The sequence below is a fragment of the Tigriopus californicus genome, chromosome 7 (assembly GCF_007210705.1).
Source record: "Tigriopus californicus strain San Diego chromosome 7, Tcal_SD_v2.1, whole genome shotgun sequence".
NCBI classification, from domain to species: domain Eukaryota; kingdom Metazoa; phylum Arthropoda; class Copepoda; order Harpacticoida; family Harpacticidae; genus Tigriopus; species Tigriopus californicus.
Genome location: NC_081446.1, coordinates 4,274,204 through 4,288,848, shown reverse-complemented (window position 1 = coordinate 4,288,848; position 14,645 = coordinate 4,274,204). Strand labels below are relative to the sequence as shown.

At 42.5% G+C, this 14,645-nt stretch overlaps 3 protein-coding genes across 8 annotated transcripts in view; 2 read left to right on the top strand and 1 right to left on the bottom strand.

The window, feature by feature from the left end:
* Positions 1-66: 66 nt before the first annotated feature.
* Positions 67-1,787, top strand: LOC131883792 (uncharacterized). Its single transcript, XM_059231355.1, has 2 exons — positions 67-1,209; positions 1,472-1,787. Exons 1-2 carry the CDS (start codon positions 98-100, stop codon positions 1,755-1,757), a joined length of 1,398 nt encoding a protein of 465 aa, XP_059087338.1. The 5' UTR covers positions 67-97; the 3' UTR covers positions 1,758-1,787.
* An 863-nt stretch (positions 1,788-2,650) lies between these two features.
* Positions 2,651-5,115, bottom strand: LOC131883793 (dnaJ homolog subfamily C member 12-like). Its single transcript, XM_059231356.1, has 2 exons — positions 4,106-5,115; positions 2,651-3,887 (listed from the first exon to the last, which is right to left on the bottom strand). Exons 1-2 carry the CDS (start codon positions 4,331-4,333, stop codon positions 3,207-3,209), a joined length of 909 nt encoding a protein of 302 aa, XP_059087339.1. The 5' UTR covers positions 4,334-5,115; the 3' UTR covers positions 2,651-3,206.
* Positions 5,116-10,866: 5,751 nt separating this feature from the next.
* Positions 10,867-14,645, top strand: part of LOC131883202 (leucine-rich repeat and calponin homology domain-containing protein-like) — a 33,202-nt gene continuing 29,423 nt past the window's right edge. For 2 of the 6 annotated variants that reach the window (XM_059230595.1, XM_059230591.1), the window contains exon 1: positions 10,867-11,797. In XM_059230595.1, coding sequence (XP_059086578.1) covers positions 11,530-11,797 — 268 coding nt within the window. In that variant the 5' untranslated portion in view covers positions 10,867-11,529. The remainder of the gene's footprint in view (positions 11,798-14,645) is intronic. The other 4 variants (XM_059230593.1, XM_059230594.1, XM_059230592.1 and 1 more) reach the window with 3 other exon arrangements.

Genomic DNA, 14,645 nt, shown 5'->3' with positions numbered 1-14,645 from the left:
GAAGACTTTTGGATGTGAGGCTTGTCCATTGATTATTTATACCCACTTGGAAAGTCTTGAAATATGTCGTTGGAGTAGTAATCGAGACACGCGAACAATGATCCACGGGTTTCAAGTGCGTGACACCCTCGTTCTGAAATCGAGCTCTCTTTATCAGTTCTCGAGTGAACGTCAAACCACCAACATGAAGTTCCAGGGAACCAAAATATTCGTCTTAAGCGAGGGAGATTTGGGCTCTAACGGGAAGGATGATTCCCTCTCAGGGGAAACAGGCCTCTCCGAAGACCTGGACAAGGGATTTGTGTCCCCGTTACTCGCCCTGAAGTTCAACTTCCGGTTCAATCAATACTTCGGCATGTTTCCGGCTCAGATCAGCCAGGACTTCATGAAATTAACTTTGGTCCCGTCTCTCATGATTTGGACCTTCATGGTAAAGTTCTTCTTCATCGGTTTGGTCACGTCTCTCATCTATTTATGGCTTACTGATCAAGGGTACAATTTCTATGACTTGTGGGACAGAATCTTTGCCTACAAGAATTTCTCCAGGACCGACTACTTCGCCATCATCTCCCATTACATATTCCTCATGAGCTCCGCCCTTGTCCTCTACTTCTTCAACTTGGCCCTCCCCAAAGAGCTGACCAACCTTAACATGGTCATCAAGAACCTTTCGGCCTTTTTGAACGACGGATTCGTAATCCAAAACCCGCCGGTGAAGAAGATGATGATCTACCGCTTGTCGGTTTGCTTCTTGTGTACGATCGCCTCCTTAGTGTACTTGGCTGGCGTCCACGGCATCATTAGAAACCCATCGTTCAACTCTTATGATGTCCTCATTGTTTTCTTGACAGTCTTGGCCATTTATGTGGAGAATCAGAACCATATGTTTTCCGAGCTTTTGTTCCTTCGTTACGTCCGCATTCTGGACCATCATGCCCAATGTCTCTTGAGCCACATTGGTCAAGAGCACGTGTCTGGCTTTCGGAATCGAGAGTGCTGCTACAAACGATGCGAGATCCTTCGAGAGATGTACAACGCCATTAGCACCACGTTTGGCAATGACCTCTTTGTGACCGTAGTTATCCTGGTCATCAGTGAGGTCTTTGGGTTCTACCTCCTTACTACGTTCTTGGTCTTCATACCCTCCTCCAACGAAATTTGGCCTTTCATTGCGGCTTACGTTCTGTACGCCCTTATTCCGGCCATTCGGTAAGTTTCAGCTTTCACAAGCCAAAATGAGAAGTAAAATGAATAAAGGAGAAAGGTTTTTCCCAACGAGATCCTCAAAGATGAACATAACGAATACGTTAATTGTTCTGGGAAGGTAATCAGTTGTTGAGAGATCGAGAATTTCCCTCTAATGATGACTTCGTCAAATATTCAATAGGTTCATAACATCGTTTTGAATAACAACTTCAAGCGCTCGGTAGTCCTTAAAATGATCAAACCTCATAACATCATCTGTCTACAGGTTGTATGTCATCATTGAAGGGTCCGAGAATACATCCAAGTACATGAAGAGAATCCGAGCAGAGCTTCGAGACATGGAGACCAATTTGATTTGCGCATCCGGATCGAATGCGGAAGTGGCTGAGATACGGCGAGTCCGAGATATGTACGACGAGAACTACGGGTTTTCCGCCAGTGGATTCTTTTACCTGAATCGGAGTCTCCTCACCTCCATGTTTGGATCCTTGGCCACTTACTTGATCGTACTTCTGCAGTTCAAGATCTCTGATATTAACGAAGTTGCTTAAAAATTCAATGTCAATTAACCTACAGAAATATACCTCTTTCTGAAAAACACGTTGAAATATTGAACAGGACTTAAAGATGGCCAACTCAACAAATGCGTCTGGAAACTATGGAAAGGCCAATAACCGCTCCGGATCTACATCGGAGGATGAAATTTTTACATTCCAAAGAGCCAGTACGGGAGATTTTGTGGTGAGGATTCAGGCCTTCGAAACGGAGGACATATCGCCAATTAGTGTGATCAGGGTGACTGGTCAAAATGGTCCCCCGTCTCAACAAAACAACACTACTGACATTGCCAAGCTAAAGCCTGAGCACACCCCTTTGAATGAAAGGACCTTTGAAAAAGGGAGTAAATCCCTTTTACTTATGACTGTCCTGGGGCTTTACATCATTCTGGGCGTTGTGAGTCTCGAAAAATGCCCAGTGAAACTGTGGTTACCAATTTGGGTGGTTAGTACAGGGATAGGCTTAATGTTGGCTATCCCTATTCTCCATTGTATGCAAGACTATTTCACCCAGGCTATGTGGGTGGCAACTTTGGATGAGGGACGTTTGGTAGAGACCAATGTAGTTTCCAAAAGCCCCTATTTCATGTTTCGGGGGATTATTTTGGTTGTATTCAGAATAGCCTTCATTTTGGCATTGTTAGTTTGGTGGATTATGGGTTCATACCTTGTGATCTCAATGTATGGGCATGTGTCATTCTCTTCGGGTGACATTGGTTATTGTGATCCTGTCCTGTACATCGTTACTTTGGAAGTAATCATCGTGTTGTGGATCATCTTCTTTCTGGCTTTAATCTGGTTCGTCGACCGTGTGAGAGAAAATCCTAGATTTCGGAAAGCTTTCAGAGACGCTTTTTGTCCATAAAAGGAACCAATAAAAAATTGAATGTTTTGAAACTGCGACATAAACACGTCTATTTCTATTATGTAAATGGGAATGAATGTACAGAACGTTTGTTAGTTTTCAATCGCTTGAAAGCCTCTTCACTGGGCATTGAAAGCTTGTAGGAACATTTGATGGAACAAGGACACTAAACAATAATGTGACAAACAGACGCATGAAGGAGTTACAATCGCATTGAATATTAACCAAGATGAATGACAAATCAAATGGTTTCAAGACTTTGAAAGTTATTGTGACCTTGGTCTCAAGGTTCACTTTTTGTGTCACCGTCGGTGATGCCGCCTGATGAAAGGTTCATTCAGTAGCCAATTATCAATTGGGCCGATTATCTCATTAACTCCTTGCATTACCGTACGTCATAACTTGGAAAAGAAGGACCGTTTGTTGGCAAGAAAATGGCTTTCAAATGAGTACCATTCCTACTAGAGTAAGGACTACTACTATGATATGACAATCAATGACAAAGAGAAATTCGAAAGCACTCATTCACTACTCATCTGCCTATTGCACTAAGAAAAACGTTGAAATGGAACGTCGATCTAGATCTCGAAATTTCGGAATTTTCGTCGCATCTCCATATCCGATACTCGCCCCATGATCACCACCGAACTGACCGAGGAATCTTGTCGACCATCGGCGAATTGCTGTCTCCGATCTTCGAGAAGTCTTTCGGTGACACCTCGAATGGTTTTGGGTGTCGTTCCATTCCCAGAAGTCTGGTTGGCTGAGACTGAGACCGGAGGCTTGGGCAAGGCATTCTTCAAGTTCTTCTCGAACCAACCCGGATCATCCCAGCCCCAATCTTTGGGTGGCGGGTTGACCTTCAAACCCATGGCATTGACGTCGGTAGGTGAATAGTAGACTTCATCATCAGGTTCGCCATCAACAGAAGTGGCTTTGGCCAAAGTCCTTTTCAATGGAGGCTTGGATACTGACCTTGGAAGAGAGGGCATTTCACTAGGATCTCCGTCTTCATCCTCGGTTATGGAACTTTTACCCTTCAACTCGATGTCAATTTCTTCTTCTTCTTCTTCGTCCTGATCTTCCCTTAAGGCAGGATCCTCCAACATTCGCCCGGTCGTTTTGGGCGTGGCCCAATGCATTGACGTGTGAACAGATTCTCGCATCCCCTTCCATTGTTTGTAACTCATGGATAGTCCGGAATCGAGCCATTTATCGTATTTGCGTCGTTCCTCGGGATTGGTTAAAACCGACTTGGCCTGAAAATGGAACACATAAGATCGTGTAGTCACTTGTGGGCGGTAAAATGTTCGAAAACGATCGCCATTATCGCCATTTGATAGCCTTGAAAACCGAGGAGTTAAGCTATGGAGAGCCATTACATGAATTTTGTTTGCTCACTTGGCGGTATCACGTGACACATGTGTTTTCTAAAATGGGACAACCTTCTGTTCCATTTTGATGAAGTTGAACATACCTGGTGAAGGAGCTGAAACTCATCCGTTTTCCCGGGTAGTTTTTCCTCATTCAAAGCATCCGGATCGTTTGGGTTGTTGATCCGTGCCTTATCCGGATGACATTTCTTGGCCCGAGTCTTGAATTCGGTGATGATTTGTTCTTGAGTAGAGGAGCGATCACATCCCAGTAATTTATAGAAATCCTCACTAGGATCCCGTTCATAGTTGAGTATACTATCCACGTTCATGTTCTCGACTTGGAACGTGAGTCAAGAATGCAGTCACCAAGAATCACTTTGGCTCGCGGGAACACCACTTGTTGCTTGTCTCGCGGCCACTTTTTACTGCTTTCAGAATCGATTTGATCCAACCAGAAAAGAGCCTTTGCAACGATCCTTCACACTGAGAAGACTCAAACAGCTAAGACGACCTCTCAACGCTCTTTCAGCCCAGACTACAGAGAGTCAGTCCATCCTTCTAAGTGAGCGAGAAAATGTTCCCGCTAACGAATAAATGGGTCCTGATATCTCGGAGTGCTTTTTTCGTCTTTCTTCCCCAGCTTAACTAGTGGGCACTTCTTGCTTTCTTCGTGTTCTCACTTTTGTACATTCCCCCTCCTTACTATCTTTTCTGGATGGAACCGATGACGAGGGGAAAAGGGACTGGGGGATTTAACGAGTTGTGTCGACTTGAGCGAACGCCCAATTCTGGAGATGGGAACACAATATGTTGCTTGCACTTTAACAAAACGAAGGGTCGAATCAGGAAAAATAATAGCACTCCAATATGCGCCGAACACGTACCAGAGTTACGTCAGCACCGAAAAAACTGAACCATTTCGTGGACAGAGTCACAGATTAGGTGCCCAAAGGGCAAGTCCTACTCTCGTTAACATATCAAATGGTGGATGTGGTGCAAAAATATCCTCTAAGCGATGAAACTGATCAATTGTACGTAGACGTGGCTTCGGAATACACATTCCAGATTTGCGCTGCAATGAGTTTGGGTTCAGTCTGGGTTGACTCAAGCACACTAAATTACGCAACCGACTGACCATTCTACCTGTTGAACGAACCCTACGAACGTCGTTAAGAAGACACTGAGTGGTCCGGTTTCATTTCGAGATTGGGGGCAAAAAGCCAAAGTTTGGCCGTTTGTTAGAGATGTATAAGCTGGATATTAACAAATCCAACACGATGCACATAAGGAGGGCGCCGGAGAATTATTTTCAAAGTTGAAATTAATTTTGGGCGGAAATGGATTGGAGGGCTCAAAAGTGTAAACCTTGACATACCTTACAATTGATTCTGAATTCTGGTTGAGAAAAAAGCTTGCAGATACTTTTGAAGATGTATCGTAAAAGATGTCTTTTGCACCTCCTTCAAATACTGCATACTGCATTGTCCCAATCTTTTTGGTTTGTTGCAATATAGTAGTAGTTTTCCAATTCTCACATTATACCTGCTTGCCTTTTTGCCAAAAGCTCTAGCTTTTCCTGAAAATGCAAATATAACTTCAATACTTTACATGCAAAAGGGCAAAGCTAAAGACATTTGCATTTTAGCCCAGGTCTCTTCACCCTGAGAGATAGCTAAAATTAAGCGCCAAGAGGAACCAAATTTGATCTAAAAACCTGGATGGTTCAGGGTATCAATTTGAGGGTCCAAGTTAGGAGACAACTTCAAGGACTTTTGATCTGCAAATATTTTGAAAGAAGGAAATGTATTGAAACCTTTGGTTATTGCTTCAAACTTTTGCGAAAATAATTTAATGGAGTCTTTTTTGCTTTTAAACAGGCTTATATCTTTGAGTTTTTTTAAAAAAAATCCTGTGAAAATTAAGTATTTGGTGGTTTCTAAAAAACTTTTGGTTATTATTTGGCCCTCAAAAACTTTTTTCCCGAGCCCCACACATAACGCTCATGTTGAATTTATTGGTATTTGCCCAAAGTGATAATAGTAACTAATTACTCACAAACGACTTCAGAGTTTTACCTAACTTAGGGACATAACGGTTTCTTTGGTAATGATTGACGTTTTGAAATGGGAAACCCCACGTTGAGTCTCCTTGATGTCTTCCAAGATTTTTTCTTCATTCAATTACGTCAGAAATGCGTGTCAGAGAGCGGTCGTAATTGTACTGCCTTCCAACTTTTTTGACTAATAGGGAGACCAATTAACTCGGGTTGAAGCTTTAAAGAGTTTTAAATGTCAAAATGTGCAAACGCATTCGCGTGCAAGGAAAGACTGATCTACCCAGGTGTCCTAGGTTCAAATCCCGATGCCGGAAATAAACCCATAAAGTGGAGAAGTCGTGAGATTACAATTACAATCGTTGTAAAGGGTGGAAGATGACGGCAAAAACCACCCCACCCCACCCCCCAACGGTGCCTAGTGTAATTCATTTCTCTACCTAAATTGCCAATTGCCAATTGCCAAATTGTTGACATGTAATAGCATTTATCTGTACTCAAAAAATCTTGAAAACGTTCCCAAAGGCAACATACTTTCTGAACCAATCCTGATTACTACGAGCATACGGCATTATTTATCTTTGGTTCATTTTTTGTTAATTTTTGGTTAATTTTTTTTCTTCGACTTGGTTTATCATGGACTTTTCTAACCGCTACAGGGAGTGTAATCCGCAGTCCTATTAAAATAAATATTGAACCCAGAATGGGACAAGACTTAATACATGCTAACACAAATATTGTAAAATAACGGATCCAATGAGACATTCTCGCATTAAAGACCTTTTTTAAGAAAAGAAAATGTCATATTTCGTCTCTTTTTTACCTTTTGAACTTTATATGATATTTGGTCTACCAACGGATTTGAGTTGCCAGACCGAGCTAGTCCTTGAATGCGGGGTTGATTTGGAATGATCTTGAAGGTAAAAATATCATCCTAGTTTAACCGAGAACAAACGGAGTGCTCACTGCAAATCAAAAGTTTAGTTCGAAAGTTGTCCAATGATAACCCGTCCAGGGGTTCTTTGGTCTATGCTTTAACTTTCAGGTTTATGTGTAACAGAACCGGGGAGAGGTCAAGCACAGGTTGATCAGATCTAGGGAAAACACTTGCAAATGGGAACTTTTTGGCAATAATGTCGGAATAAGGTACTTTTTAGCATGACCTAGGGTTTTTTGAGCTTCCATTATGAGAATCCAATTGGACAATGGGCAAAAAAGAACTTGATCGAGTTTAATGTAGAGAAATGGACAGAACAACTTCTGAACCTACATACTGTATGGGCATCAAAAAATGTCGATTGGGACCTTTATAAAGGTAGTGGGGTTCATTTTGATCCCTTGCTCAGATTTGGCACGAATTGTACAACGATCTCTTTCAATGCAAGGCAATTGGTTGTTATGAAACGACGAGGTTTCTCATCTTGCGATCCTCAGCACCTCATTTGAACATTTTCCGTACATGTGCGACGTTTACTGAAACATACTTCCTAAGTGGTCTTAGTTACTTTTTTAATACCTTAAAACCTAAAAAAACTTTTAAAAAAACATGGTATTGCTAGAGAGAATCCAAGGTCTTGAGAGACTTTTGGGCCTTTCCATACATCAAATTTTATTTTATAGTCATTTTTTTACGCCATGACATGACCAAGAGTCACAATAAAAGATTATTATACTGCACAATAACTTCAGATCCAGGAGATTTTGGAACTTTATTAGGACAATAAGAACATAGCATAGCTAGAGTGAATTAACAGCTGGTGTTTAATTGTCTCACCCTCAGGCTTTGTACGGGGTGTGTCGTAAGATGTGATTTGTACTGGACTGCCAGTGATGTGAATGTACAGGTAGAGGGAATTGCTCACCGCAGAAGTATGTATAGTTTTAATTGAGTGGTTCATGGTTGTATCAATCGCCAGTATGATCAATTCAGCCAAGGTAATTTCATTTTCCATTCTTGTTATTCCCTTTTGACATGCTATTACCTTAGATGTATGAGATTTCTCAATTCCAGCAACCTTTTACCGCTTTTTAGTCTCTTTAGTTATCAATTCTCAATGTTCTTAAATTTGCGCTTTTCATGAATTTGCCATTTTCAATGTCACAGGCACATACAGATATGCTATTTGCCTTTATCTTTATTTCTTCTGGTCAATTTTTTTCTACACTCCTTTTTATTTTATTTGAGCCTTTTTTCTATAATATGTACACATCTCAATTGTGTTCAGAACCGCGATTGTGAAAAACTGACACAATATTTCGAAAAAGTAAAGTGTTTCCATTGTTCACTGAAAAAGAGACACTTTTTGTTTAATGAAACATCAAATTTGTTAGAGCTTTACGAATGTTATCGCATGAAAGACCCGTCATCAGACATGGAGTGCTTCAATACTGCCGTACTCCACGCATCAGATCAATATTTGGCAGAACGCGGCGGCCAAATGACTTTGCATTTCAAATTGGTTACTAAAATGAGTTTCAATCAAAAACCCAAACACAAGTGCAATCAAATAATGACAGATTCTCTGTCGGAGGTCAATTTCACACGTTTCTACGGTCCTATTTCAATCCAATCAGAGGATGGGTTCAAATGAGCACAAAGAGCACAAATCCCAGGACACTGTGGGTCATCACTGTTGGCCACTGTCCTGATGTTCAAGCTAATCCCGTCAGGCTTAAATTGGTTGGATGCACCTGCAACACTTTCTCACAGGTCGCAAGTGCCAGATTGAAAATGAGATGCTTATTCTGTGTAATTTTCCAATTTCGTTTTGTCCTACATATTTTTGCTCTGAATTTCTTTAGCTACATTGTAAACTTAGATTGCAGTCATTGCAGTTCATTTACAGCGATCAAAATTGTCATCGTTATTAACTTGCGTCTATCGCGCAACCTCAATTATTTTCAGAAACAAATCTGAGGGCTCCCTTTTATGCTTACATGCATCCAGCTTTTGACCCTGCTTGAATTTCGAGATTCGGGCTGGCGCCCGCTCTATTCAAACTTGAGAAGCCAACATTGCTTGAACAGAAACCGGTACGCCCTCCGCTACAAAAAAGCGTGATGATATTAAACACAGGTATATACAACCAAGTCTGAAAGTGAGAAAAATGATCATGACGTCAAATGCTGGAAGAAATTTAGAGTTCAGTGCAGGGAGCTTTCAAGGGCTTTATCATTTCTTATGCTTATGGAACAGCTATCCAATACAATTGATTTACTACTTCGATAAGCAATGGCTAAGTTGACTGTTACACTTTCAAAATATTAGAACCGTCACGCTCATGCCAAAACCACCGGAAGAACCATTCTCAGTAGTTAGTAGCTCCGTGTTTTAGAGTTTCAGGCAAAACTTGCGCCAAAATTCGTTACTGACTTGACCCACAAGAATTAGAATGTTCTGTACAATCAACAACGTTTCCCAGCCCTTTTTAAGGATGCGGCTTATCTAGTAGAAACAATTGGAAAGACAGTTAGATACATCTAGTTTATCTTAGCATGTCGATGTACCCTATCCAGCATTATGGGTGCAAAACAATTCACATAAATATGAAAATCCCTAAACAGGTTTTTGGGCTTTCAATTGGGCTCTGATTGTGATGATTAAGACTGGCCGGAATTAGCAAATAAGGATTGGTTCTTTTGACAGTAGTATGGAACCCCGAACGGGGCAAGACCGAAATGTACATTAATATTGTTAAAATAACCTGACCCTTTGAGAAATAATTTCGCAATAAAGATTAAAAAGAAAAATGCAAACTATTTTGTTTGGTCTTGTTATTCTGACTCAGTTATGACACAAATATGTTATGAACAAAAAATAAATTGAAATATGACATTTTATTAGAAGGCAGGTGCTTGAGAACAAGTATCACGTCAACGTCCTATCGTTTATCTTCAAGGTTCATAGTAAGGTTGTTTGAAAAAAATCAAAATTTGAATGTCATAGACAGGATCCAAAATTGCCTTAAATTTATCAACTTACAGGGAGGAAAGAAATTGTAATGCCAAAAAATGCATCAAGGATTCCAGGAAAGATTTATTGATAAATGTAAAAATATATGTGCAAAACATTGCAGTTGCAAATTAGTTCCAAGATTCCGGGACTATTTGCGAAGGTGGTAACATTTGCAATCTGCCACCCTTGGCCAGGCCCACTGATGACGTCACAACATTTTTTGGGGAATTCCCTTGGACTTCAAAGCATGAACTTCAATAACATTTCATTGCACTTAACCATTGAAAAAAATGTTCTTGACAATTTATACGCATTAATATACTTCTATTTAAGTTATCTAAATTATTTTTCAGACGAAAATGTCAATTTTGGACTTTTGATTGCCGACGTTACATGACTTACAACTTGAATTGAAATTAGGACGATTTCGGATGACATGCACATGTCCTTTGATTTACAATTTCATTGTTTACAGCGCTCATTTTTTGATCACATCATTTAAATACATTTCCACATACCTTACCCCTTGTTAATAGTCAATAACATCTGTCATTGTAGCGTTTCCCACAAGATCGGGCCAAATGCACACAACTTTTACGGGGACATGATCGCTCACAAAATTTTGGTGACGTCGTCACAAGACTTATACTTCAATGTCCCTAAATAATATAGAGACACTTCTCCTGAGTTTTTATCCCATTCTTGGCCTTTCCATCCGTCCCCTCGGTCCCCTCCCTCTTAGCTTGGCCGAATCCGGCGTCCTCTCTTTAACTCAACTTTGCCTTTTCCCTACGTTATCATTGATGTCTGCTTGGCCGGCCCTACGTGTGTGCCCTACCCTCTCTTTTCACGTCGCCACCCTCCCGTTCTCCTACCATGACATGAGTCAGAGCCCAAGACCTGAGAGACGAGGCGGCCACTCCGCAGACGATCCGGTGCAAAACTCCCAAGTCCAGCACTCTCGTCTCGCCCTCAAGGCAAGATCAGGGAGTCCAAGTAGCCCTGGCCACCGGGTCCGAGCCCTCCTTCGCCCCGCCGAGGGTGGTGCGGAGGACCGCAGACTCGAGAGTCCACAGTCGGCAGTGGCAACTCCACGGACGAGCGATAATCTCTGGCACTTGAAAAACCGAGCAAAACATCGGGATTGTGATCGAAACCCAGAGTGATTTGTGTTCGTTCTATATCACTAGTGATGTGTCTTTGGGGAGTTTCTTTCCCATTGGCGTGATTTCTGTGATAGTTCCAAGGCCCAAAGCGGCCTTCGAATTCGACTCTTTGAAGCTGCCCAGCTTGCTCGCCCCCTTTTTCCGGTATCAAGCATACATCAAGTGAGGCCTTCTCCAAGCTTGAGTCGAGTCGAGCGAGTGGTTGTGGGGGGGGTCCATGAGAAGCGAGAGAAACAAGTGGCACGTTGAGTGAGGTGTGGTTATTTGACCGCCATAGAGTGTAGATTGAGTGGGATTGGAGGAGCTCAAAGGGTTGAGAGATCGCTCTAACATGACCTGTTGTGGAACGTGATGGCCGCTACCAGTCTCATGACCACCTCAACCATCGCCCCCAACATGGGGATAAATGGTGGAACGGGGCGTGCCGGTGGGAGTGTTGGCCATGGGCGAAGTCCACCCTTGGGCCAACTCAGCCACTACAACCCCGATTTAACGGCTTCGACGGAGAAGATCCTGGAATCAGCGGCTGCCACCGGCACACTCCAATTGGCGGGCCGCAACTTGAAGCGTTTCCCCAAGCACAATCAAAAGTTTCATCTAAAGGATACCATTCATGCAGGTAAGAGTAATACTCAACAATGCTCGCTCACCATGAGCCGCCGCCTGGCTTGTAATGGCACCGGAATCCGAATTAATCCGATTTTTTGTCCCAATTTGTTCCCATCTCGGTGTTTTTGCCGTGATTGCTGGTGCTCTTGACAGAAGTAAACATGATTGTGACAGTGTGCGGGCGTAGACCCGGTTCATACTATGACGGATAGATTCCTGGCCCAGGTTAAAAAAAAAGTCAATTGGCCCCTCATGTTTCCTGCAACCCTCTCCCAAAGTCATTTTATCGACCATCCATCAACCCGTCAGAGATTGGGAAAGGCTGTGCGTGAGTAGTCAGTAGGCCGATTACATTGGCCTCTATTTTGCCTGGCTAATTCCAAGTGGGCAGGGTGGGTTGCTTCATTTGTTTTGTCATTGCTCACTGCAAATCGAGCCAAATGTGGGATGAAGCTTGGGTTATTCATCTTACAGACCTAAGTTAAGCGAAGGCGTTGGATGCAAAAATCGTCTTTTAACTTGGCAATGGTGGGTCTGGCTAGATGTGGAGCAAACCTTTAAGAGAAGGTAAAAGCTTGAGATTACCGCATCTAATCAGATGTTCAAAAAAACAAATGGCTCTCCGTTTTACGCTTCATTACGAGACAATCAGTGTAATGGATGAAATCAGAGAGTCTTCAAAACCGGAGACCAACATCTTGAATTCATCAGTTGGACGTGAGAAATTGTCCAAAGGTGAGCTTATGGAAGCATTTGCCACACCAAAGACAGTATCAAGCCGGCCAATTACCGACAACGGAGTCAAGGAACTCACAGGATGGAGTTGCCACTGTATGCTCTTTTGAAGTGGAAACAAGCCCACTGTTTATGGCTTCCTGCTACGAATGTGTCTCGTAAAAGAAGGTTTGACGCTTTTTAGCATTTGACTCTTGACAAATTCTAGCTGGCGAGAGTGGCAAATTGAGCGGACGGACTCCTCGAACGAATGGCCTATTTTCTGAAGTTTGCTCAAAAAAAAAAAATCGAAATCATCCGTTGTTGGGAGTTGAAAGAACTACCTGCATGTTCGTTAGGTTTTTCTCGTGAATGACCTTTCCTTTCAACAAACAGATGCTGTTGAGATTTAACGGTACGAAATGTACAGTAGTTACACCCTTCAATCGTTAAAATCCAGTCACCCGGCTGATTCGACCTCCACGGACGAAGGAAAGCTCCTTTACTCGGATGCTTCCTGAAGTCTTTTCGTTAGATCGCTCTCACCAACGATCAGAAACATCTGAGTAGTACTATATCAGGCATGTCAAATTCTGCCGTTTTGCTTCCAGTTCTCTTGTAAAAATATGGGAGTTGAAAGTCAACAAAACCGGTAGGGGAATTTGTTTATAGCTATTCATTCGTGTGGCCAAATCTAGTTGTGGGTCTGCTCAAAGAAGTAAGTGCTCACAAGTTTGTGCATTATCTTCCCTTGCCTCGCCGTCATTGCGGGTCTGGCAAACTTTCCTTTCGAAGAGGAAACCATCGGTTTAGTGCCAACCTTTCTTTGGCACGTGGATGTGATGAGTTTAGCTGAGGGAGTCTCCATTTTGTCGTTTGAACTTGAGCTGCTTCAATGGGGATGATTGACCTCTGAATAATTGGTAATAGCGCTCTAATCGCCCTCGGTTTCCTCCTTTCTTTCTCTGTAGACGGAGAAGGCAAACAAATGAAAGGGGAAGGACGACGTTTCTCGCGAAAGTGACAGGAAATGGTGGCTCGGCCAAGTTTCAGGGCGAGGGTCAAAGGAACCACAAATGAGTATTGATTGCTTAGCCACATTGTTTACTTTCAATCGTGCGGATGATTTGAGGGATGTCAAGGAAACACGTTTAACCTGATAGACTTGAATGAAAGATAAGAACACTCGTAGGACATTAGACCCGAGATATGACCCTAGCTTGTGTCCCAATAAGTAGAGGTGACTATGAGGTGTAAAGCGTTTTCAAAATAAGGGACATTCAAGTAAAAGTAACGATAACTCCACCTGGATGAAGGGTGAAAAAAGTGCAATCAGCAAGTTGCCAGGGTTTGGTATTGCCTTCTCAGGTTTCTGACAACTATAATTACAGGCTGCGTCGCTTCATCCATCTAGGGAAGGCAGTGTCTGACCATAAGTTTCCTGTCTGTAATCGTTAGTTACGATCTCAGAAGACGCCAAGGAAAAACAGGGTTGAGGCCAAACCTCTCACCGTCAACCACGCCAACCAACAAACTGGGTAGTTGTGGTAGCTTGTGAAGGTAGCCCAAGCACTTGGCATGTTTTGGGACTGTTGCATTGGTCTCAGCTTGTTTATCCTGGTTTTGCCTTGGCTTGACCAAACCTCTGGGATCAGATCGCTTCTCCCTGATTTTGGTTTCAGCCGAGAGTTTCTAGGTGGTGTCCAAAGATCCCGTTGTTTTTTTTTGTTCTTCTTCCTTTGAATTCCAGGATCTGATTTCAAGTGGTGTCAAGGCTTCTCTTGAAGATTTATCTTCCATTCAATCGCGTAGGTCGTGTTTTCTCTCCTCTCATTCGAGATTCACCAAATTCTCATCCACGCAGTCTAATCTTGCTCAAAATGAAAATGTTGACTCCATAGCCATTTTTTTTTCAAGAGCGATCGCTGGAATTCTCATTCATTATCATTGATAAGCGCTCGTCGCGCCCACCTTGGAGATGCGTTTCTTTTCGGCATTGTTTGGTGACAATCCACTCTCTGGAATCCATGATTAATCCACGTCGCTCTTAGCCTCAATGGGGGCGACATTCGCTCGTGCTCCAGACCTTTTTCCTCGGCCACTTTATTTCTTTGACATAGCTATCCCTTGTGCCCAGGGTTCCC

Excerpts from the sequence above, each read along its gene's own strand:
- LOC131883792 (XM_059231355.1), top strand. The coding sequence starts at position 98 with ATGATCCACGGGTTTCAAGTGCGTGACACCCTCGTTCTGAAATCGAGC. Across the intron at positions 1,210-1,471 it reads GCCCTTATTCCGGCCATTCG|GTTGTATGTCATCATTGAAG; the intron begins GTAAGTTTCAGC and ends ATCTGTCTACAG.
- LOC131883793 (XM_059231356.1), bottom strand. The coding sequence starts at position 4,333 with ATGAACGTGGATAGTATACTCAACTATGAACGGGATCCTAGTGAGGAT. Across the intron at positions 3,888-4,105 it reads AGTTTCAGCTCCTTCACCAG|GCCAAGTCGGTTTTAACCAA; the intron begins GTATGTTCAACT and ends TTCCATTTTCAG.